The sequence below is a fragment of the Camellia sinensis genome, chromosome 5 (assembly GCF_055761805.1).
Source record: "Camellia sinensis isolate YWXY chromosome 5, ASM5576180v1, whole genome shotgun sequence".
NCBI classification, from domain to species: Eukaryota; Viridiplantae; Streptophyta; class Magnoliopsida; order Ericales; family Theaceae; genus Camellia; species Camellia sinensis.
In genome coordinates, this window is record NC_138965.1 from 205,414,763 (window position 1) to 205,440,293 (window position 25,531).

The following is a 25,531-nucleotide window of genomic DNA, read 5'->3' on the forward strand; positions in this document are numbered from 1 at the left end:
TACCACCACATGCACTCTTAGGCCTAGTTGGGCAGCAAATTATTTTGGGAGACTTATTTATAAGTCCTATTTTGGACATTTATGCTATGTTAAGTTCTGTATAATTTCTTATAGAGTTTCAAGTCCTATTTAGATAGGAATGTATTTCACAATATCCTATTTGCGAAACGTAACGTGACATGTTACGTTACGTTTATGTAGGTGTCACGTTACGTTATGTTTATATAGGTGTCATGTCACGTTACGTTTATGTAATGTCCCATCTGATATGGTCACGTTACGTTACATTTATGTAGGTGTCACGTTACGTTTCGCAAACTTAATATATGGTAACATTCAATTTCCTATATAAGAAATTGAATGTTACCATAGATCATATCTATATGAATGTGAATTTCAAAATACACAAACAAGTAACATTTTCACATTCAATTTAAAAAATTAAAAACCTAGTAAGTTTGCAAAACGTAACGTGACACGTTACGTTACGTTTATGTAGGTGTCACGTTACGTTTATGTAATGTCCCATCTGATATGGTCACGTTACGTTACATTTATGTAGCTGTCATGTTACGTTTCGCAAACTTAATCTATGGTAACATTTAATTTCATATATATGGTTTTACCATTATTTATGATATTAACAACTAATATTGAGGGTAAATGTGTCAACAAACTTCACACGGGACTTATGGGAACATAAGTTTTTTCGTAGGACCATATGTAGCATATGTCTCCCTAATAGGACTTATAAATAATTTTCCCAATTATTTTAGTGATTTTTAATTTTTTATAAAAAAAAAATGTTTAAAAAGTAAAGAAAGTTATGTAATAATTTATAATGATTTTTTAAGTTTTTGACTAAAATATATAATCCCCAAATGAGGCCTTATTTACGTCTTATATGTCAAATTTTTTTCTGTACTTATGAAGAATTTTTTTTAATTATCATATTATTTTGGTTATAACTCATCAATTTTTTAATTATGTTTCATACTATATTTAATTATAATATTTTTTAATTATGACTTAAAAAATATGAAATTATATATATATATATATCTAGAGTTTATTTGGCATGATCTATGTTAGTACATTTTTTTTTTAATCTTTTTTTGAGTCGTACATCTTTTTATTTATTTTTTACATATTTTTTTATAAAAAATTAAAAAATATACTTATTTACAATATTTCAAACAACTCCTTAATTATAAGATATATATGATATACATTTTTGAAGAGTGTGTGTTATAATATTTTTCAATAATTTATCATTTTTACTAAATAATTTTATTAATTACATTCTTACAAATGGATTTCATAACAAATTTTTTCCAAAAAAAATACTATTTTATTGTGTCCGACGTCGTTTTCTGGAGAACTCAATGGTAAAGCGTTCCACAAAACATCAAATTCCAGATTCAGTTGACGACGTGTCACCAATCGGAACAAGTTACATGGAGGGAGGAGAGAGAGAGAGAGAGAGAGAGAGAGAGAGAGAGACACTCTAAGCTGTATGTATAACGATCCTCATTGCCATTCTTGCAATACACCCCGAATTTCAGATTCTTTGTTCGATTCTCAATCCAAAATCTGGATTTTGGTCTAGAAATCACTAGCATGTACGACCGTTTTTTCGTTTCTGAATCCAATCGCTCCATTCTTTGTGGTCACCATTTGAAGCTCAACGACCTCCGAATTTCCTCCCACAATGGCTCCGTTTCGGTAAATCTCCCAATGTAGGTAATCAAAACCAGAATTATCGTGGTTCGCATATTCATATTTGGAATTACAATCGGTTCTTGAAGCTTATGTGTCCGAAATTCAAGAGATTTTTTGTGGTTTTCAGATTGGCATATGAATGTCTAGGGTTCGTGTGAATCTGAAGAGGAGTGGTTTCGAGCTGTTTCAGAGCTCCACATTGGTTCTCGGAGTGTAGGATTTCGTGGGATTTTTGAATTTTAGGGATTTCTATGTGTATGTGGAGTTGATGAGCTGGTAATTTGATTTTGTTTTTGGTAATAATAATGGGATAGATAAGGAAAAGATTGCTCAAGTTCAGAAGCCCGCGCCGTGGGTGGAGTTCTGGAGTGATTTGTGTATGGGGCAGTACATTGTTTTGTTCAAATGGGTTTTGGTTCTACATCTGGGCTTCACATGATATTGCAACTTGAATGGCTGATCCTCAGAGGGGTGGTCTGGCTGAAAGAGACGTCGACCAGGCAAGTCTGCTTATTTTTGTTTATATATGTGTATGTGTACATGTATGTATTCTATGCATGAAGTCCATGCCTTCTATGTGGAATTGGAGGCCAGTCTAATGAAGGTGGTCTATGATACCAATTCCAAAGAGTCGATTCCGTGTAGTCAAATTCACTATTAGGGTTCGTTTGGATAGTTGTCGATTTCAAATCAATAGATTTGAGATTAAATGGATAGAAAAACAATGGAACATGATAAGTTGAGATAGATAGAACATATATACACTTTTGTAGGATCCTTATAGCTAGAAATAGAATCTTCAGTATAATTTCAAATGACTAGTTTTAACTAAGTTTTTCAAATCCATCATGATAAAGTTATTTTACTCAATCTTGGAATTCATAAATAAACTATCATATCTGAATTTGAGTTATTATCGTTGAATGATTAAGATCAAATCCCTTGATTTGAAATCCAAATGGGCCCTTATAGTAATTTTGTTTTAGTAGGCAGTGTTGTTCTTTATGAAATATGAATACTCAAGAGTCATGACGAACTTTGTTGAAGCTCATACTTGAGATATCAACTAATGATACATTCGTTCATGGTAAGCAGGGACGGATCCATTCATAGACAATGGGTTGCCATGGCCCCATGCTGATCAAAACTCACTTTTATTACTATGCTCAAAATATGACATGTTTTGCAAATATATGTATGGTGTGGCCCCCTAGCCATTATACAGAGCACATCCATCTTCTTTTTTTATTGTCTAAACATCAACACTAACCAAGTTTAGAGACCCTCAAAGTTTCTGCAAGGAAAGATGTATATTTTTTCACTTTTATATATTGTATACATATTTTATGTAATATTTGTACCACACTAACATTGGAATGAGAAATATGTACCCTACTATATTATCTTTGTCATTGCCCTATGCTCTTGTGCGGAAACATTAAACTCATATACTGCATTTTTCTTTTACTCTAATTTACAGGCCATTATAATGCTTAAGAAAGGGGCATATTTGCTTAAGTATGGGCGAAGAGGGAAGCCGAAGTTTTGCCCATTTCGACTTTCTTCTGTAAGTTTCCTTTGTGTCCATTCAAATGAGAAATTTCACATAAACTCTATCTCCTTGTGCATGTGTGTGTCTATACTCATTTTTTTGGGATATTTCCACAACTTACAAATTTTTCGCTTTGGCCACTTTTCTGATGATGAAAAAAACAAGTATGTTGAGAGTTTTGAGGTTGGTCTTTTCCTTTTTTATTTCAAAGGGGTTGTGGGCTATGGCTATGCGAGTGAGCTTGGCTCTACCACATATGTTACGAGCCATCCATCAAGTTCCTCATACTTTGACTCATTCACTTTGTTGCTTTAGCTTGCTAGAGCAACTACCACACTAGTGAGCTTAGTAGCCATACCTGGTGGTGCATATGTTTCCACTTAGGCTAGACCTATGAAGCATTGGTACTTTGACAAACATGTGTTATCCGTACCAGGTACTGGTACTTTGTATGGTACTTCTGCATACGTTTGGATACATGAAATACATACTTAAATTTTTCCATCCTAATTTTTGTCATACCCTAGAGGTACCTAGCATATACTTAAATCGTACCTCAGCTACAATAGTATTTTCTTCTATATATAGATGAAGTTTGGACTTCTTCTTTTTTACGCTTAGCATTATTTTAAATTTTAAACTTTGGACTGTAAGTTATTTAATATAATGATATTTAATTTTGGTTTATACCTTACTTTTGGTATTAAATTGTAAGTTGGATCTTAACCAAGTAAACCATTTAACTATTTTTGCATTACTCTAAATTTTAAAAAAATAAAAATAAAAATAAAATAAAATTTACTAACATACTGTACCCTTACCTTACTTTTTTTAGATTTTATCGTATTGACGTATCCGTATCGTACCACTAGTACCCGCACCCATACCCGTAGACATGCTTCATTGGGCTAGACACATAACCTCATTGTAGTGCTTCAGGGGTTTGCCATGTAGAGAGAGTGGTGGTGGTGGTGACCCACACAACCTATCAATCAAGTAATTTGTCTCTCTTCAGTTCAATGTAGTGTGGACTATTATTTTGATGATGAACAAGTGAAGCTGCCATTTCACTAAGAACCCCCATTTATTTTTCCCATTCAGAGAGGGAAAAGTATCCATGATTTAGTTTGATATTTAATCTAGAGATACTGAGATTGAAGTTTGATCTGTCAATAATCAAAGTGACATGCCTCACATTATTATTTTTTGGTTTGAGTTGACCACGCCATAAATCCTCATTGTCTTAGCCATGTAATTGTACATCTAAAAAAATATTCTTCTTATTCTTCTTCTTCTTTTAAAAACAAAAAAAAATAAATAAACAAAAAACAGAAGACAATCTCTCTTTTTGGTATTTCCATTTATTCAGGTTCTTTTGACTACATTCAGGATGAGTCTGCATTGCTATGGCACTTTGGCAAAAAAGAAAAACAGATTGAACTACGTCACGTTACAAGGATAATTCCCGGGCAGCGTACTGTAAGTTTGCTTGATTGGTGCTCATGCAAGCATAGGAGTGCAAGTTTTTCCATTGTATTCTATACTATTGTGTATATTGTTTTCTTTTGTGTGCGTGTGGAGATCAAAATGAATAAACTTGAAAAAAGCAGAAATCCTCCCCCCACCCTCCTGCACACACACACACACAGAATGTTCACCACCCCCACACGATGATCTCCTGTTTTTGTAGTCCTACCACCTAGCACAGAGTTTGGCTATGAAGTATGGACATTGCATTTATGTAGCAGTAGTTGTGTCTAACACGTGTCCGACTTGGACCTGCCGCATGGCATGTCAATTATTTTAATTATTATTTTTTGCTGGACATGTTGGCGTGCATGTTTGAGGTTTTATTATAATTTTAGAAAGATAGTTTGGCGGTTAAAGGATAGTATTTGGAAACAAAATGGTGGAAATTGGAAAATAAAAATAAAATATTCCTCTAATATGTTCTATCTTTGATATCTTAATTAGTGCCCTAAAATTTATTTGAGGTAGAGGGCATTCTTGAAAAAAATCAGTTGTCCCTTTCATCTTGCTAGTGTTTCTATTATTTGCTTCCCGTTATGTTGGTCTTGTGGAATGTTTGGTGCAAACTTTTGGTAAATGTTTACACTATAGTATTGTTCTTAAACTAAGTAATGGGTATGAAATAGTATTTTGTATGTTAAATGATGTTTTTATTATAAATTGAATAGTTTCTCATGGTGAATTAGTGTTAGTTTTTTTTATTATTTTTGGTTGTTTGTGAATAAAATTAACAAATAAAAATATATAAAAAAAAATATTTGTTTGCCATATCCCCACCATCATGTCCTTATCCTAATTTTTTGAAAATCTCGGTGTGCCATGTCCAGGCTTCTTAGGAGTTTTGTGTTTTGTTAAAACCAAAATCCGCTCTCTTTCTTAACCTTTTTCATCCAGAAACCCAAACATTTGCTGCATTTTTTTAATCCAATTGCTGCCCTACATCAGTATTATTTGGAAAAAGAGATGGAACATGATTAGTGCAGTAGTTCATTAGTTTTTGGATTGGTGTTTGTAGCATGGAGGCTTCTTAAAGAGCCTAGGCTTTGTTAAAACCTACCATAAGGCCTTCACAGGGATGCATGCGGATTGTTTGTAAGAGCATTTATCTTGGAGGTTTTTATTAACCCCACTATAAGTTCAGCTTTAATTTTTCATTCATATTGTTTGTTTTTAAAAAAAAAAATTCTCTCTAAATTTATTATAATTATGTTATGTTAGAATATAATATGTAAAATGTTGCTTTAATAATTAGGTTAGTATAATAATTAGTATGCTTTAATAATGTACCTTTAATAATGTTGTTTGGTTTGTGCTTCTACTTTCGGTTTGTAATTGTTCTCCCTCTCCTCTATAAAGGAGAGAGCTCAACACACCATAATATACATCAATCAATAATACAATTCTCTATTTCTCTTTATACATTCAATTTTAACATGGTATCAGAGCCATAAGATTTAGGCCTGTATTTCTTTCTCACCGGCGGGCAGCCGGCCGGCAACTTTGCCTTTGCTGCCCGCTGGAATTTTCTACACATACCTTCCACTTTCCACAGCCGTAACTCTGCAAGAAGAGAACTCTAAGCTCTCTCTCTCTCTTCACTCGCAAAGCTTCTTGCTTTTCGGAAGATCGCTCGTACTCTAAGATCCGATATCAAAAAGCGATCGTTTTTCCCTTAAGAAATGGCGCTGATCTTGCATGCAGGGCAAACAAACAAAAATGCTTTCAAGACACTCATTGCTGCAGAGTACAGTGGTGTCCAAGTTGAACTTGCCCATAATTTTGAGATGGGTGTGTCAAATAAAACCCCAGAGTTTATTAAGATGAACCCTATTGGGAAGGTTCCTGTGCTGGAAACTCCTGATGGATACTGCATGGAGATTAGTGCAGCCGCCTACAAGAATTTCTGGCGCTTTGATCTCGAAGGCCTTCCAGCTGATCTCATTCGAAGGGGTATGGCTGTAGCGGACCCCACACAACCACATGGAGTGAAGCTACTAATTGAGGACTACCCTTATGCAGCTGATGGGCTCCTGATCTGGTCCGCCATACAGAAATGGGTTCAAACTTATGTGAACCGTTACTACCCAGATTCAAGCCTAGTCTGCAATGACAAAAAGCTCCAAGCCTGGTACGCTGAGTCCATAAATGTAGGTCATGCTGATCTCCGCCATGAATCCTGGTGGCCCACACTCGCAACCCCTGATGATCTCTCCTCTATCCTCACTACCATCATCTGGTTCGCCTCCGCTCAACACGCCGCCCTCAACTTTGGACAGTACCCCTCCGGCGGCTACGTCCCCAACCGCCCAACCCTGATGCGTCGATTAATTCCCGAGGAGGGAGACCCTGAATATGCCATCTTGGTCGCTGACCCACAAAAATATTATTTCTCATCATTGCCAAGTCAGCTAAGTCATCCCTTCCACCTCTTAAATGCCCCATGGTAGGGACATTCTACCGAAGTCCAGCACCTGATGAACCACCGCTTGTTAAGGTTGGAGACAAAGTACAGAAGGGACAGGTTCTCTGCATCATTGAGGCCATGAAATTGATGAATAAACCCACTTTCAACCCCACAATCTTTTTTTAATCAACCCACTATCTCTCTCTCTGGTCCCTTTTTTCTCTCTCTCTCTACTCAAGGATCCACCACTTTGTCCACTTTCCAAACCCTTCCTTCACCTTTTGCACTCCACTCACCATATATCTACCGGTTCAGGGGACAAAGCATATATATCTTTTATTATTATGATATATTTCCCACACTATTATCCTCCACTCACCCTATATCTACTGATTCATCAATATATATATATAATGATTTTTCACAAACCTTTATTTTATTTTATTTTTATTTTTTCTATCTTTCTTTTTCATCAATATTTCAATATTCTACAACTCAGTTGGTGAGTATCATCCTTTTTTTCCATTCTCTTATTATTTTATTTTATTTTTGTTCCCACACCAAAAAAAAAAAAAAAAAAAACCTTTCACCACCATCTCGGTTTTCATTCCACAAACTTGTCATTTTTTTTCATGACGGGATCAACCCTGATCACAATTTTACACAACAACAAAACAACAACAATAAAAAAAAAAAAAAAAAAATACAAACAAACCACCACATCCACAGGTGGGATTTTTCTTCTCTACTCTGCCGCCGGTCTCTTCTTTTTGCCTCCATCCTGCGCGGCTCTTGACGGTGTTGCCTCTGTGTTTTCCACGCCGCCGAGCACGTTCACTCCCCCATATTCCTCCACTGCAGCATATGGCGGACCTCCAAATCGAAACATAACGGTGGCCTTCCGCTTCAGCTCCTTGTTTTTCGCCTTTAGCACACTTATCTCTGCTCGCGCATCCTTATACATGCGTTGGAGCAGAGCCAGTTGAACGTTTAACTGTTGCACCTCATTTGTCCTACTCTGCAGCCGGTGCGACAAGTTTGTGACCGCCGTCATGGTCTCCACACATGACTTCAAAGTATACTGATTGGCCTCAATATCAGTTTGCACCGCCATTTTTTGCTCCACCGACCGCATCGGAAAGTTCAACGGAGCAAAACCAGAGGTGTTTGGTTGAGGTTCACGGGCCACCGCACCAGTTATCTCTCTTGTTGACTCGTTGAGGTCGGGAAAGAGAGTGAGCAGACCACGGGACGAAGAGGCCATATTCTGGGTAGGTGAACGGGAAGACGAGGCCATGTTTTTGGGTTGCTAAGTGTTTCAGAGAAGCAGCGATTACCGATTGGTACTGTCAGACAGGGTTGGTTACAGAGTGTTTCAAGATTTGCAGCTCTTAGAGACAAGCTCTCCGAGAGTTCAGAGGTTTTAGACTGGTTTGCACAGCCTCCGCCTCAACCTTGGTTAAATAGCCAAGGCAGACACGCGCATCATGCGTCGCTCGGCGCTCGACGACAATATGGGCGCGCCTTTTGATGGCACGCCTTTTTATGGATTGGGCACGCCTTTTGAAAGATTGGGCACACCTTTTGAGGGTGCGACTTTTTAAGGGGTCCGACAAGACTCTGTAAACTGTCCCGACATTGATTCCGGTTAGCTCCTTCATGGGTCTGACAAGACTCTGTAAACTGTCCCGACATTGATTCCGGTTAGCTTTTACATGGGTCCGACAAGACTCTGTAAACTGTCCCGACATTGATTCCGGTTAGCTCCTTCATGGGTCCGACAAGACTCTGTAAACTGTCCCGACATTGATTCCGGTTAGTTTCTACAAGGGTCCAGCAAGACTCCGTAAACTGTCACAACAACTGTCACAACATTGTCTGCTACAACGGTCCGACATGACCCCATAAACTGTCTTCTACATCGGTCTGCCATAACCATATAGTCTTCTACAACGGTCTGACACGACCATACAGTGTCGCCTATCCATTTTTTATTTTATTTGTCAGATTATTTTCCTGTTTTGTTACTCTCTCCAAACTCAAGTTGGTTGGTTCCTATCCTCCTTGAGTTTGAGGGGGGCTGTTAGAATATAATATGTAAAATGTTGCTTTAATAATTAGGTTAGTATAATAATTAGTATGCTTTAATAATGTACCTTTAATAATGTTGTTTGGTTTGTGCTTCTACTTTCAGTTTGTAATTGTTCTCCCTCTCCTCTATAAAGGAGAGAGCTCAACACACCATAATATACATCAATCAATAATACAATTCTCTATTTCTCTTTATACATTCAATTTTAACATGTTACAATTTCAAGTATTTGATTAAAATGATAGTGTTTTCCTATCAGGCAATATTCCAGCGTTATCCCCGGCCTGAGAAGGAATATCAATCATTCTCCCTCCTATACAATGACAGGTCCTTGGATCTGGTGAGTTTCTGTCTCATTTTTTTCATTTTCCTGGGCAACCACCGCCCTTCCTGCAGGGGTGTTGCGTGCATGGGGGATTGGGGGATGGCACAAATCTTGCTTCACTATCAATACCTAAAGAAACTGTTGCACACTACGAAATTTATTTCATTCTTTGTTTATTGGGCTTAGTACATAAATCAAACACATCATAATGATATGATACATAGAGTTGCATGATATCAAAATCCACAATTGTGTGCATTTTAGCTGCCTCATGACTGATGCATGGACAGATATGTAAGGATAAGGATGAAGCTGAGGTTTGGCTTGTTGGTCTAAAGGCATTGATTTCACGTGGTAGCCACAGCAACTTGAGAACTGAAGCAAGTAAAGAGACTATAGTACCTTACAATCGACTTGTTCGGAGAAATTCTGTTTTATTTTCCGTAAGGAGCAATATTTCTTCTGTAGTTCTTTTGAAATTATTGTTATCCATTTCGTATTTACTCGTGCTTTGCCTAATTGACTCAGGATCAAGGAGATGCTCAACTAGTTGAGGGTCTTCCCGGAAATAGTTTGGGAAAAGCATTCTCTGAATTAATTTCATATACTGCAGCAGCCAAAAATCTTGCTCAATCTGAACCAGTTACCAATTCTCTTACCTCATTGTCAGCTGCAGCCGTAGATAATTCAAATGGTCGAAGTTCGGCAGCTGAAACTTTTCGAGTTAGTTTTTCTAGTATTGTAAGTTCATCAAGCCATGGTTCTGGTCATGAAGATTTTGATGTCTTAGGTGATGTTTTAATTTGGGGAGAAGGCATTGGTGATGGGGTGTTGGGTGGCGGTGTGCATAGGTGTGGTGGTTCATCTAGTACCAAGATGAATGCTCATTTGCCTAAAGCATTGGTGTCAACAGTGGTACTTGATATTCATAATGTTGCTTGTGGTGGTAGGCATGCTGTTTTAGTCACGAAACAAGGGGAGATATTTAGTTGGGGGGAGGGGGAGGGGGGCAGGCTTGGCCATGGAGTAGAAGAGGATGTTTCACACCCAAAGCTCATTGATGCTCTTAGCAGCATGAACATTGTGCTAGTGGCATGTGGCGAGAATCACACCTGTGCTGTTACATTTTCCGGGGATCTTTATACATGGGGTGATGGTAGTCACAATTCTGGTTTGCTTGGGCATGGAAGTAACGTCAGTCACTGGATTCCTAAAAAATTGAGTGTTTTCATGGAGGGTATACAAGTGTCGTTTATCTCTTGTGGACCTTGGCATACAGCTCTTGTAACATCTGCAGGCCAGTTATTCACATTTGGAGATGGAACTTTTGGTGCCTTAGGCCATGGAGACCGTGGTTGCACTTGTGTTCCGACAGAAGTGGAATCTTTGAAAGGATTGCGGACGTTGAGGGTTGCTTGTGGAGTCTGGCATACTGCTGCAGTTGTTGAAGTAGAGACTGAAACTTCTAGTTCTGGACCTTTTGAGAGCTCGTCATCTGGAATGCTATTTACCTGGGGGGATGGGGATAAAGGCAGACTTGGACATGGTGATAAAGAACCCAGGCTAGTTCCTGTGCTTGTAGCTGCGTTGGTTGATGTAAGCTTCTGTCAGGTAGCCTGTGGGCATAACCTAACAATTGCTCTAACAACCACAGGACGAGTCTATACAATGGGGAGCACAGATTATGGACAGTTAGGGAACCCTTTAGCTGATGGAAAGATTCCCACTTGCGTTGAAGGTAAAATTGCTGACAGCTTTGTAGAAGAAATTGCCTGTGGTTCCTATCATGTTGCAGTTTTGACTTCTAAAACAGAGGTTTACACTTGGGGGAAAGGTGCAAATGGGCAATTAGGCCATGGAGACAGTGATAATCGAAATACACCTACACTTGTTGATTTTTTCAAAGATAAGCAAGTAAAGCGTGTAGTCTGTGGTGTAAATTTTACTGCTGTTACATGTCTTTATAGATTGGGTTCCAATGCTGACACTTCTGTGTGTTCTGGTTGTCGTAATCCATTTAATTTCAGAAGAAAGCGACATAATTGTTACAACTGTGGCCTTGCCTTCTGCAAAGCATGCAGTATTAGGAAAGCACTGAGAGCTTCTTTGGCTCCAAGTATGAACAAACCATATCGTGTCTGTGATAATTGTTTCATCAAGCTAAAGAATATTGCAGAATCTGGATCTGTTACTTGGATGCCCAAAACCAAAAGTGAAAGTTCAATTAGTAAGGCCAATGAGATGTCAGAAGAAGATATTTGGGGTTCTCGATTACAAGGACAATTTATCAGTCTCTCGTCTTTTGACTCAGTCAATCAAGCCGAAGGCAGAAATTCAAATGATACCCATGTATTCCCTCTTGTGGCTGGAAATACACAGTGGGGAATCATTTTTCCTTCTAAATCATCAAATGCTCTACTTGAAGCTTCAAAGAATGTTTTTTCAGCTTATGTTCCTAGTTTTAGAATGGCTTCTCAGGCAACATCTCCTGTTTCAACAACACCAACATCATCACGGTCTCTTTATACATCTGAAGTGATTCTTGGTGATTCAAAGCATAAAAATGATAGTCCAAGCCAAGAGGTCATAAATTTGAGGGCACAGGTAAGCATGTGTGAAGATAAAGAGCTAATTATATTTAATTCCTACAGTTCCATTCATGCTTAAATCTCCACTTCCTTTTTTTTTTTAATTATTATGTTTATTGATGGGCACTCCTAAGCAACAAGATTGATATGGTTTCTACAATGCTTCCCCCGCTAAAGATTTCACGCCTTCATTTTGTCTGTTTTAGGAGCATGCCTTTTTTCCGCTTTGCAAAAAGAAACTCAGTGAGGGTTGGGAGGTATAGGTATGGGAATATGTTGATAATTAAGCTCTTAAAGAATTTTCTAAAGTCTGTATTGGCTTCGTTGGAACTCTTGCATTTCACATGAAGCACCAGGAAATCTTCAACCAATTCAGTAGCATGCTTATTTATGGATCTCAGTCCTGCCTTAATAACCTCCTCATATTGTACTCTTACTGTTCTGGAACTACCCTTACGCTGTGTTTGGTTAGGGGATTTGGAGACGGATTTGGAAAGGGAAAGGGAAAAAGTGTGTGAAACTAGGTGAAATATAGGTATGTTTTATTCACATTTCACATACCTTTTTCATTTGTTTTATTCACATTTTACCTACCTTTTCCATTTCCTTTTCCAAATCCTTCCTCAAATCCCTCAACCAAACACAACATTAGGCTTACTGAATACCAAGATTTTCCCATATGATTAGTTGAAACCTTGTTGAGCGACCAAACAGAATAATTTAACACCAGAATCTTCAATATTTAAAACTTCCATGACATTACCAAATCTTAGCTCGTCATCTTTTCTACTTTGTTTCTCTCTACTTTTTCTTGTCTTTTATTGATTTAAAGTAATAGAAAGAAAGTAATTCTGCCGCCTCGCCAACCTTAACCTGTTTCAAGCTTTCATTTTTTCAATCTCTTTTATTAGCTTATCTCAAGAAGTAGGGGCTTTGCATTATATTCGGGGTTGGATCTTGCTGGATGTTTGACATTGTCAGTGAAATATGAGGAAGGTTTAGGCCCTCGCGCCCTCAAAATTTATATTTTTCACCATATGCAATTTGTGTAATTTTTGGGCGATCCTGTGAGGGAGTTGCTCGTATTTGGTCAAACTCTCTGATGGTTCTGTAAAATGGCCTTGCGGATCCTTCCACAGAATTAGGAGTTGGTTTATAGTCAATCCTTATTTTTGCAAGGGTTACATGCTCATGAATAAAGTTGAGTAGTTATACATGGATGTTCTAATGTACAACATGCATGCCATGAACTATATACACTACTAATGCTGTATGGACATATACGTTTAGTGTAGTTATCACCTCTCTTCAATAGTGTAGTTAACGCCTCTCTTCAAACTGAAACCAGATCATATAAACATGAGTTTGTCAACTGGAAAATAGTGCAAAAGCCGGCACTAAGGCAAGACCGCTAAGGCGGTTGCCTCAGGGCCAGCAATTAATTTTAGCTCTTATAGCATTAGTAAGTTGAAAAAAAGGATCCAATCCAACTAATCTAAGTTCACAATCTAAACTACACGGCCCTTATAGATTATGTAATTAGTAATTTTGCATTTAAAAATGCAACAAAAGTAATATTTAACTGATATTTTGTTGCAGTTGGTTTGATTTTTATTTGGTGTTATAACTTTAGATTTTATTATTATTATTATTATTATTTTTATATAGATTTGGTGATGTATTTTCTTGTTATAAATTGAATTTTGTTAAATTATAATGCAACAAGACCATATTTTTATCTTTATAAGTTTTTGTAATGATTTCTTCATGTCTTGACCTATTTAAGTAAATTTAGTATATAATTTTAATGATTGTATATGCAAGCAGAATTTGTGTGGGTATTAGTAAATATATATACATATATATTAGAAAAATTGCAAGTACTTATACGTTTTAACCACCACCCCCAAAAAAAAGAAGAAAAAAAAAGTGTGATAAGGTATAAAAGGCCCCATTTCAAAAGTTCGCTTAAGACCCCGAACAGCTGAGCGCCAGCCCTGAAATAGGGTATGGGGTTACATAAAGGTTTTGAGTTGATATGGAAAGGGAGAGGGGCTAAATACAGTGCCCATGTCCAAACTAGTTGTTGAGCCGTATTCATTGATGCAATGGTAAAATGTATGGGAATCAAGCCTGAAATATATGTCTAAGATTAGCCACTTTGCATGAATAAGCCAGAGGTAAGGTCTGTCACGATTCAATTCTCCAGCCTCAGATTGGCAGGCTTGGTTAATGGTCTTTTATGGCCTAAAGCAGCTGTCCTAGATGAACCCCAACTGCAATGAGTGTCTCACAAAAGGCATTTAAGTACTGTTTTGTTTTCCATCCCTTTTCTTCTTTGTGTTTTTCTTCTCCTTGCAGTTACCATAATTGGATTGAGGTGATGATGATTTTCTTGGTTATAATTGGCTTGGATAAAAACATTCTAGGTTGAAGATCTTACTAGAAAATCCCAACTTCTTGAAGCTGAAATAGAGAGATCAGCAAGAGAATTGAAGGAAGCAACTGAATCAGCAGCAAACGAAGCTGAAAAGTGCAAAGCTGCAAAGGAAGTTATTAAGTCTCTAACTGCACAGGTAGATGTTTCAATGCTCAAGAAATTCTGTATTCATGTTGTTTTATTGAGAACATCTATGTTCAATAAAATCTATTTTGTCCATTCAAAATAGATTTTCGTATTCTTTTCCAAATTTAATATTGTTAGAAGTGTGGTGTAACCTAGCTCCCACTTGGAATTATTGTCCACTATGGTCCAACCCAAGAGCTAGCCGCGTGGGTTTGTCCCTTTGTGCTCCAACCCAAAAGGCGCTTCCACAATGGAGGTGTCCTGCACTATCTTATGAGTCTGTCCTGGACATTGTCTTGCAACCAATGTGGGGTGCCAACATCTCCGCCTCGTCACATGCACGACCCTAGCTCTAATACCATGTTAGATGTGTGGCCTAGCTCCACCTGGAAGTGTTGTCTGCTCGGCCCAGCTCAATAGCTGTCCTCACGGGTTTGTCCCTCTGGATTCCAACTCAAAAGGTGCCTCCACAATGGAAGCGTTCCTGTGCCACATTATAAGTTCATTCTGGACCTAGTCCGCAGCTGATGTGGGATGCCAACATATATCAATTATAATACTCTATACTCTATATTCTGTATTTGCATGTGTGTAGTGTAAGAAAGGTCATTCTTTCGCAAGTCATTAGCTTCTGGCACTGCACTTTACTAATTTCAAACTCCACTGATGTATACCCTGCCAAGCTTGTACATGCCAAATATCACATTATTGGGTAACTATAGCGATCAATGCCCCAAACCCAATTTTCATTTTTTTAAAAATGATCAAATTGAACTAGTCTTCTATTTTTTTATCAATTTAACATTCAGCATTCATTTAGCACATAGGAGGCACACTTGCATTTGCAAGTCTTGCAAATTTATTATGAACACATTGCCATATTTTTCTGTGGGCACTTTCTGAACTTCATCATATTTCTTGCCATATTGACTATATCTTTATCATATCATTATAGGACTTTCTGCTTGACCATATTGGCAGGTTGTGTTTTAAGGGTTCTTGCCTGCATAAATTACAAACCAACAAGTGGAATGAAAGTAACAACTGAATAATGATATTATAATATATGATTACTTAGAGACAATCTGTTTATACCTTCACAGGAACAGTAATTTACTATGTTGGAGCAAGAATTCCTTGAAATCCCACCCTTGATTTCCACATGCTAGATGATGGCCAAGTCACATTTCACGTTGTCTTTGACTTTACATGCTGCTGGTTCAGATTTTGTATATGCTTTGTTATGTTATAGTGGCCAAGTGTTTTTTAAATTCATGATTTACATGACATGAGTCCCGTTTGGTAGGGCTGTGGGAAAGTGCTTATAGCTTATGCCTAAACAGCTTATAGCTTATAACTTTCAGCTTAAGCTGATTTCCAGCTTATTCTTAAAGCATATCCTGCCCCACTCAAAGAATAAGCTGTTTTCTGACTTCCACAAAGCTATAAGCTATAAGCTATAAGCTAAACCAAACACATCAAAATAGCTTAAATTAAGCTGAAAGCTGAAATAAGCTGAAATTAAGCTGTACCAAACAGGGCCATGGGCTGTAATGGTGCCTTGTGCATTATAAGTTCAACTTATCCATGGTAAGCAGTGTCATGATAGAAAATTCTAAGATGAATGGTATTACATATATCCTGTTGATAAAAGCCTAATGTCAGCAAACGAGAAAATCTTGCAGATTATGCATTGACAAGTTAAAGAGAAAAAAAAACAAGGATTACGTGGAATGTATATCCATTGCTCAAATTCTCCAATTTTTTCTTAACTAATTTGTTTAGGTATCTTTATTGTGGAGTTGGGTGCTGTGTTGGTTCCTATTTCGTTGTTTGTTCTAATACTATGGATTGTCCATTTTTCTGACAGTTGAAGGAGATGGCTGAAAGGGTGCCCGAAGGGCATATTGCCGGCAAAAAGTTAAATCCTATTGTTAGACGTGCTTTGGGTGATCCAATCCCAACCTCTAAGGAGGGCAACATGATGAGCATAATCTCTCCTAGAAGTGAGTCCAATATCAATTCATCTAATCCGTTCTTATTTAATGGAACAAAGACACTCAATGAGAAGTCAGAGTGGGTGGTGCAAGATGAACCGGGCGTGTATATAACTCTTTCCTCCTTGCCAGGGGGTCGCAATGAACTTAAACGAGTTCGCTTCAGGTATTGATATTTTTCCTTTTTAAGAGTTGGAAAAATAATATTATGGGATTCTTTAGCATGTTTGTAATGCAGGTTAGAAATTAACTATGGTTATTGATCATTTCTATCTTTCTACAGTCGGAAATGTTTCAATGAGGAGCAAGCGGAGAAGTGGTGGGCTGAAAACGAGGTTAGAGTATGCAAGCGGCACAATATACGCACAGCCTAAAAATATGCAGCTAGCACTTCATCGTTTCCGCTCAATGAGAGGGAAGCCTGACTTATTTTGTATGATCCTCCGTCTCTCCACTGAAAATTGTAAATTCTTTTTTTTTTCTACCCATTTTTTTTGCTCATTCGGTGGAGTTCATGACGAGGACTTCGATCTTTAATTCCTAGAAATTAACAATGTTGATTCCTCTTTTTTACATAGGTTCTAATGTCTTGATAGCCCAACCAATCCCGTTGGCGAAAGTCCAATTGGAAGTAGACTGAGATGTAAGAAAAGTAAGAATATAGGAAACGATGTAAGAACTAATGAAGAAATGGAAATCCATTTTGAGGAATGTGTTATATTAGCTCATTTTGTTCAATATTTGGAATTGAATCCAGACACAAAATGATTTGTCTCCATTCACAAGCCGGTTGGTTTATTGCAGTTTCTGTGTCTGATAATTTTGAGGATTTCAAAAAAATTTAATGTTATTGATTTTAATGTTACATGGCAGAGAAGATATGTCAGATGAAAAATACAAGACCATAAATCAAGTGCCTTCTTCTTTTTTCTCTTTTTTAGTTTTTTATTTTATTTTTGTGGTGGTAGGCAACAAGGACTTTAAAAAACATTTTCTGTCCAATTAAACTTGTTTTCCGTTGACTACAAAAAAAAGTTTCTTGTCATACTAAAAGCCAAAAAATGAAGAGAAAAAAATCTCTGAAACAAATGGTAAGCAAGTTCAAAGAATGATCTTACCAACCAAGTATTCAAAACGTTGTTTTGAAGGTCCTGGAAGTCAATAAAAGGACTCAAATAATTTCCCAAAGATCCAGCCACCTTCCATCATCCCAGCTCTGTTATCTACCCTGACTCTCCACTTCAATTGTGCTACATCCAGCTTCTTTAATTCCAATCACCCTACATTCATCCTCTCTCATTCTCTCTCCTCCCTTCGTCTCCCACACGCTCATATTATTTGGCAGCCACCCTGCAATTGCATAAGTACTAGAAAGAATGATCGAATCAGCAGGGTGTTCATCATAAATTTCCTCCAACACTCTCTTCACACTTTTCCCCAGACAAACATTCCCATGAACCCTACACGCTGCAAGTAACGCACGCCAGGCAATTGCATCACATTCACTAGGCAATCCCTTGATCAGTTTATATGCTTCCTCTAGCAACCCTGCACGGCCCAATAGATCAATCACACATCCATAGTGTTCGGCCTTAGGTGTCAAGCCATAGTCTCGAACCATGCTCTCAAAAATGCTTGTCCCCTCAGTCACCAGCCCTCCGTGGCTACAAGCGCTTAAAACTGCCAAGAAAGTGACTTCGTTAGGTATAAAGCCCTCGTCCTCCATCCAATGAAAGAATGCAACAGCATTTTTTGCCTGCCCATGAATTCCAAAACCGGAAATCATGGCTGTCCAAGATTTTATGTCTTTACTCTCCATCCTATTGAAAACATCAATGCCCTTGTTCAACAACCCGCACTTGGAGTACATATCTACCAAAGCCGTGCCAAGAATCTCATCCAACACTAAACGGTCCTCCTCCACGTAGTCATGTACGCATTGACCTAAAGCTAGAGCTCCTGAGGCAGCACAAGCCGAAAACAATCCTGCCAGTGTAGATGAATTTGGTTTCAGTTGTTCACATTTCATTAACTGTAGTAAAGCAAGTGATTCTTCTAGTAAGCCATTTTTAGCATACCCATCTATTAAACAGTTCCATAAGACAATATCATGTACAGAAACTTCATTGAAAAGCCTTCGTCCTGAATCGATTAAACCAATTTTTCCATACATTGAAATCAAAGCAGTAACCACATTCACATCTAGCAAAAACCCAGTCTTGATGGAGTACCCGTGAAGTGATTCTCCTCCCAAAACAAACCCTAGATTACCAAAAGCAGTCAAAGCACTTAAGACGGTGCTGACACCAGTTCTCAAACCAGCCCTACGCAACTGCCGGAACAAATCTACAACCACAATAGTCTGATTTGCATGAAGATATCCACCCATCAAAGTATTCCAAGAAACCAAATCACTTTCTTGAGAAAATTCATCAAACAGTTGGTGGGCATCTCCAATCTCCCCACAAACACAGTAAAATTGCAAAAGGGCATTGTTTAGATTAACAAAACAAAACCCAGATTGAAAAACAACAGCATGAATACCCAAACCAATCCAAATAGCACACAACCTAGCACAAGATTTAAGGGTTGATATAAATGAGAACTGGTCTAGCAAAACATTTTGAGACCTCATGTAATTGAAGAGGAACAAAGCTTGTTTTGAGTCATCACTAATTGAATAGCCTCTAAGCATTGTATTGAACATGAAAAGATTTGGGTTTTGAATATGCTTAAAGATTGAAGCTGAATAATCTATGTTTACCATTATTGAAGATGCAAGAAACTTGCTCAGTGTGAAAGGTACAACGTCAAGACCAGACTTGATCAGTGAGCCATGGATTTGAGAGAGTTGAGAGGTTTTTTTGCAAGATTTCAATAGGGCTATGAGCTTTTGATCTTCTGAAAGAACAGAGTTGTGGTAGTGTTTTGGGTGAAGGAATGTGAGACAAAATTTGGGATTGAATCTTAGGAACGAATTGATTGTTATGATCATCACTAGTCAGCTCCAAAGAGGTGATTTTTACATACATACTGAGTGTCTGCTCTTCTTCTCTCTCTCACTGAGGATTGCTTCAGTTCGATTTCAGAATTTTTTTTAAGAGCTTTGGGGGATGCATCTCCACTGCTTGGTTGCACAGAAAACAGAGAGGGAAATGACAGGAAAGGAAAGAAAATCGTGGATGTCAGTTTTAATTTATGGGAATTACACGTAAGTGTGATTAGAAAATATATTTACAAAAAAATAATAAACGTTATAAATATTAATAATTAAAATATAAGATAATGAATTTTATGAATATATTTATAATGATGTGGTAATAAAATTTAATTTTATATGATTAAATATGTAATAAATTAAAAAAATATATATTCCAATTTTCTTTTAATTCCATTGTAACAATAAAAATAAAAATAAAAATAAATGGAAAAGCATTTAGGAAGCCTCCCAATGTGGCCTTGTTGTGCGAATTTGTAAAAGCTCCTCTTCTGATCTTTGAACACAATGTTGTGGGATTTTCATGTGCCAACCTTCTAATACAATCCCCACAAGATCTAGCAATAACATCATCTCCCAAAATTATTACCAAAGTTTGGCTAACAATGAGCAAATTCTACATTTCCTATAAATAAATAAATAAATAAAATAAGAAGTCTAAGAGTATAGAAACTAATCAAAACACTAAACACAATATTCACATGACATGGGTCTGACACACATGTAAAAGAAGATTGTGTCTAGTTCTGTGAGTAGTTTATGTGCAAGTAAAAAACTGTTCCTCTAATTGTAGTGAGGTTTTCACACCCAATACATTTTGCTACTTTCTCATGTTTGCAAAGTGGATTGAGATTCCACTATCTGTGTTTCCATCTCTTGATAAGAAAGAAGACAGTAGTGAATGTGCAAGAAACAGACCATTTGCAAAGCATGAGGAAATAAGAAGAATACAGTGTAGATTGGGATGTGTGCATATCATTTAGATATCAAAAACAAGACATAACAAAACAAAACAAACAAAAAAACACCAAAGAAATGAAAGAAATACAAAGTTACATTGGTGGAAGACCCGTATGAGAAAGAACATGATCATAGATTCAGCAGAAATTGAAGGGTTATTATCCGATTCTACAATCACAAATTGCGCAACCAAGAGACCAAAAATTGTCACACATGACGATACATAATACTCAACATTCCCACTGCAATCATCTTTGAATACATAAACTATCTCCCCTTATAGGAGGTGATGCGGCTTGTAATATGCGACTTCTCTTCCTTGAATGGTTGAGTTGATGCATCGGATAGACTGGGTAACCTTGAAACGCTACCCTTCCCTTTCTTGGCATTTGGTCCTATCTCCTCTATCATGTGTTTCCAACCATCAATAGGTCTCCTCCGGCTAAATATATGAGTCTTGATAAAACTAGCTATCTGCATTGCAGTTAACAGAAAATAAGAAAGAGTAGGAAGATAGAGGAAAAGAGAGACTATCATATCATCATAGAGTAATATCATGAATACGTTGAAACTCCATGATCAGTCCTCAACAACCCTGCATTTTGACATATCTATCACAGAGTCAATTCCTAGATGCACCAATTGCAGTCCTTAAGAGTGAACTACAATTAATTGAAACAATTGGGAAAGTTTATAGGACTGCAAAAAGATAGCAAAATCCAATGGTAACACTCCTTGCAAATGAGGATCAAGGTTTAAAAAAAATTCCTCTACCAAATGGTGTGTTTTCTCAGCATATTTATCTCACTTATCAACTGGAGGGAAAAAAGAATAGAGTTTTCATCAGCATTATTAAAAATTTTATTGGGTATTATGACTTTTTCCTTGAATATATACATTTAACCAATCACTGCTCAAACCACAGTAGCTCATGCCTGGTCCCAACTGGAAACTAATGATCAGACCAGATCGAAAAGGTTCTAGGATTATCAAGTATCATTTTACCTACTATAGAATGATATTGATAAATGGCGGTTCGTAATTCAGGGCCTTCAACTAAAGGTTGCATCCTTCTTCAGCAGCTTGCCTATCTCTGAATCATAAGTATTTAACAAATAAAAAAGTATGTTCTCCTGTGTATGTGTCCATATGGCGAAGAGATAATAATGACAGCGTGACAAACCTGGAATTTGCTGAATGCAATTCGACGTTCAAATTCTTGGAGAAGGATGTCTTCTTCCCTTTGTGACATCTCCCAGACACTCCCATCTTGAGCTTTTGCTGTTGTTTCCCAACCATCAGGCTTGTTTTTTAACTCAGACGAACTTGGGATTTTTGAGTTGTTCAAGTCGTCATTGGGAGAGTCGAAAATCCTACATTTATTGAAGATATTGAACAAAGAGAGCTTACTTAGCAAGACGCCCCATACATGTTACTCCAGACACACTATGCACACATTCTATTTTCAACAAGCTAGATGTGTCGGGATATTAAATTAAAAGTAAGCTTTAATATTCAAGTGAGTTATTATGGCTGGCCATTGATGACAGAATATTAATTTAAGTAGTTTTGAATTCTTTGCAAAGGGCTTAGAAGAGAGAAGTGATGTAGAACACTAACACCACTTTCCGCTAGCATGGATTTTCATGTCCTAATGAACAGAAAAACAGTTAAAATAATACAATCCTCATCTACATTTATGCATATGGATATCTAGTTAGCTCATACGGCTTTTCTGGTACTCTACGGAAAATGCTTGAAATGGCCTTCGTTTTCCCTTTCAGTATGCGTGAGTTGCAGGGCTTCAAGCTGCTTTGACATATCAGGTGCTTCTTTAAAGGGATTTTAAGAGCTTAAAAATATTTAAAATGCATAATAAGGGAAATGAAACTCTTCTTGACATACATAACGGCCAACAAATAATGCAGCATATTCTGATATCTTACAAGGGAGATGATCATATGAACTTGCATGAAATTTACTCACTCCATCTTGTTTGAGACAACATACGTGGTATCTCTGTACTTTCAATAGTATTTAGATTTTTTAAATAAATATCCTCATTTCCCCAGAGCACATTGTTTCATGACTTAATGATCAGTGATCTCATTCATATTCTTCCTCGGTTATTTGGAGGAAACTTGACTACTTGTTAATGGTCCATTCACCCAAATCAATCACTAAGTTTGCTACCTCAAATAGGACTAAGACCATCCACAACTATAATCCTACCAAGGGTTACAATTTCTCACAAGAGAAACCCCCATTCTGCACAACTACCTACTGGTAGGGCTATAAATGAGCCAAGTTGAATTAAGTAATAGGTTATTCAAGTTTATCTTGAAAACTTAACAAGCTTCAAGTGTTTAAGTTTAATTTGTTTACTAAACGAGTCAGCGAAATAGTAAATTGTTCAAGTTTATTTACCTAACGAAGCGATTTCAAATGAAGAAAATGAACACAGGTGGAGCTGAGTAGCCCTAACAGTCATCAATGTAGTAGACTGACTAACAAGAATCACATATTTGAACAATACCTAATTCAAAAAGAACAAACTATAACTTACCCATTAAAATTCAACATCAAATTACATATACATAATACAATCCACCAACAATACATTTATATATATGAATAAATGTAAATGAGAGAGGAAGAAGAAGGCATACTCAGAGCAGCTATCGAGCAATCTCTCGATATCATCTCCACCACCACCACCGCCAATGGAATCAACCAACTTAGCCTCCTCTTGCTTCTCAATCTCTTTGACCCACAAGCCAGCATGAACCCTCTGCTTCTTCAACCTATAATCCCTCTTCACATTCTCCAATCCATAAAGCGAATTCCCTTCTTTCTGATTTTTCCCTAGCTGTCTCTGTTGCTGTTGCTGTTGTTGTTGGATCTTCGAGCTCTTCCTTCTCTGGTCCCAATTCTCGGTCATGTCCTCGACGAAGGCCTTCGTCTCGGCGTCGGCGTCGGAGGACAGGAGTGGAGGAGTGGCGGCGGAAGGGTTGTCGGAGAAGTTGACGTCGGTCTCCCATGGGGGACGGTTGTTGCCGGAGAGGTCTTCGGGGAGCCAGGCGGACTCCCAAGCGTCGTTCCACTCGTCGCCGCCGCTCTTGCCGGTGGTGGACAGTGGACGGCGGAGGTGGTGGTGGTGGTGGTGGTGGAGGAGGAGGGTGGTGGTGGTGGTGGTGGTGGTGGGATTGAAAAGGGGGTTTCGGATTATAGAGGAAATTCTGCGAACTGGATTCATCATTTTGGGAAAAGTTTTGCAGACTGCTGTCTTCTCTTGTCTGCAGTATCGGGCCTGCGTAATATTTCAGTTCCTCAATTCTATTTATTCATTTATTTTTAAGGTTCATTAGATTATTAGTAAATTTAAGGAATTTGTGAGTTCAAAAAAATTTTAAGGAATTTGTTTTTAAAGTCTTGATATTAATATTTTATAAGGTAAATAATATATAATATTTTTATAGTATTTAGATTTTTTTAATATTTTCACGGGAAAATTTCTTTTGATATAAAAAATTTCAATTTTCACAAACAAATTGATATAATCATAGATAAATTTATAGAAAATTAGTCTAAGGTCTCTCTCTCATTTTTAGTAATAGAAGAGATCCATAATATTATTTTATAATGTTTAAGGTCCCTCAATTTTACACACATATATCACAGAGAAATTTGACTCTCTCAAATCAAATCTCATTTCTCTATCTATGTCTTACTTATTTCGTTTCTCTTTCTCTCTCTAAATCCAAACCTCACTTGATCAAATCCCCAAATCTCTCTTCCAAAAACGAATCGGAATCCAAATCCAAATTCAAAGTTGAAAATGCCATCGAGTTCATCAACATCACGTAATTCTCTCTCTGAATCTGCAAATTCATCAACTTAAATCCGGCGACGCAATCTGATTGTAGTGCCCTAGATTGTTCAACTCCGGTTGGTTTCGTCGAAGAAGAAGCAACTTTTCTGGCAAGTAATCAACGAAGTAACTTTTCGCTACACTCTTGGTGGAATTGAATCTTTTTTCTATTGATGGGTCGTTGAACACACCAAAAATAAATCACTAAACTATACCAAATTCTTTTAGAATAATGGCAAGTACATGTATCGATCCACAAGGACAATTGTGAAATTAAACTAATTTAATTGATAAATTCCTAAATTAATTTTGATGAAAATAATGATTGATCATAACCTAATTTAATAACGAATAAATTAAACCAAATAATTAAATTATCAATTATAACTGAAAGTGGATTTACTGAATTGGGGAAAAACCTAAGGCATTAAGTCCACCACTAGTCACGTAATTAGGGTTTCCAATTGAAATCAATTATGTTATGGTTCGAACAGAATAATGCTTTGCAACTACAAGTTCAAAGCATTTAACAAGAAAATCATCACGTTCAATATACGAGCACGAACCATCTCAAGTAGTACGAATCGTTCACTCTAAACTAGGGTAGTGACACGACTCGTCCCTCGTAGTATGATTCGTTTCATACCTTGAATGTGAAAGAATAGAAAACTCTTGTATGGAAAACATTCAACAATCACAGAAAGTTGAATATTTGAAGAAATAATGGAAAGTGTATATATAAAACTTCTAAAATACCATACAATTGTTCAAACCTTTACATAATTGAAAATCAAAAAGAAAAATTAATTACATGGCTAGGGTTTCATCAAAACCCTAAAAAAGGAGACTAGCCACTCATGGAGGAGTGGAAGGAGGTAGATGGAGAAGAAACCACCATGGGAGACATATTTGAAGCTTCAAGTTCC

At 37.2% G+C, this 25,531-nt stretch overlaps 3 protein-coding genes and 1 pseudogene across 5 annotated transcripts; 2 read left to right on the forward strand and 2 right to left on the reverse strand.

Moving 5' to 3' along the window:
* Window positions 1–1,433: 1,433 nt before the first annotated feature.
* Window positions 1,434–17,499, forward strand: LOC114264803 (PH, RCC1 and FYVE domains-containing protein 1). 2 transcript variants are annotated; one of them, XM_028205524.2, is made up of 10 exons: window positions 1,434–1,743; window positions 1,850–2,222; window positions 3,203–3,289; window positions 4,664–4,753; window positions 9,560–9,640; window positions 9,916–10,068; window positions 10,154–12,229; window positions 14,643–14,789; window positions 16,650–16,942; window positions 17,060–17,499. In XM_028205524.2, exons 2-10 carry the CDS (start codon window positions 2,175–2,177, stop codon window positions 17,148–17,150), a joined length of 3,066 nt encoding a protein of 1,021 aa, XP_028061325.2. In that variant the 5' UTR covers window positions 1,434–1,743; window positions 1,850–2,174; the 3' UTR covers window positions 17,151–17,499. The 2 variants fall into 2 exon arrangements, with proteins under 2 accessions (XP_028061325.2, XP_028061324.2); XM_028205523.2 differs by having other exon boundaries at window positions 1,436–1,739.
* LOC145791157 (linoleate 13S-lipoxygenase 3-1, chloroplastic pseudogene) lies at window positions 6,367–7,360 on the forward strand (annotated as a pseudogene).
* Window positions 17,500–17,681: 182 nt separating the features above from the next.
* Window positions 17,682–19,950, reverse strand: LOC114264804 (Pentatricopeptide repeat (PPR) superfamily protein). Its single transcript, XM_028205526.2, has one exon. The coding sequence runs from the start codon at window positions 19,769–19,771 to the stop codon at window positions 17,996–17,998; it is 1,776 nt and encodes a 591-aa protein (XP_028061327.2). The 5' UTR covers window positions 19,772–19,950; the 3' UTR covers window positions 17,682–17,995.
* An 898-nt stretch (window positions 19,951–20,848) lies between these two features.
* LOC114264805 (mucin-like protein) lies at window positions 20,849–24,080 on the reverse strand. Of its 2 annotated transcripts, XR_003630116.2 has the most exons (4): window positions 23,404–24,074; window positions 21,918–22,107; window positions 21,740–21,827; window positions 20,849–21,208 (listed from the first exon to the last, which is right to left on the reverse strand). XR_003630116.2 is itself a non-coding variant. In XM_028205527.2 (3 exons), the coding sequence occupies exons 1-3, from the start codon at window positions 23,991–23,993 to the stop codon at window positions 21,002–21,004; spliced, it is 987 nt and encodes a 328-aa protein (XP_028061328.2). In that variant the 5' UTR covers window positions 23,994–24,080; the 3' UTR covers window positions 20,849–21,001. The 2 variants fall into 2 exon arrangements, 1 of the variants encoding a protein (XP_028061328.2); XM_028205527.2 differs by lacking the exon at window positions 21,740–21,827 and having other exon boundaries at window positions 23,404–24,080.
* Window positions 24,081–25,531: the final 1,451 nt, after the last annotated feature.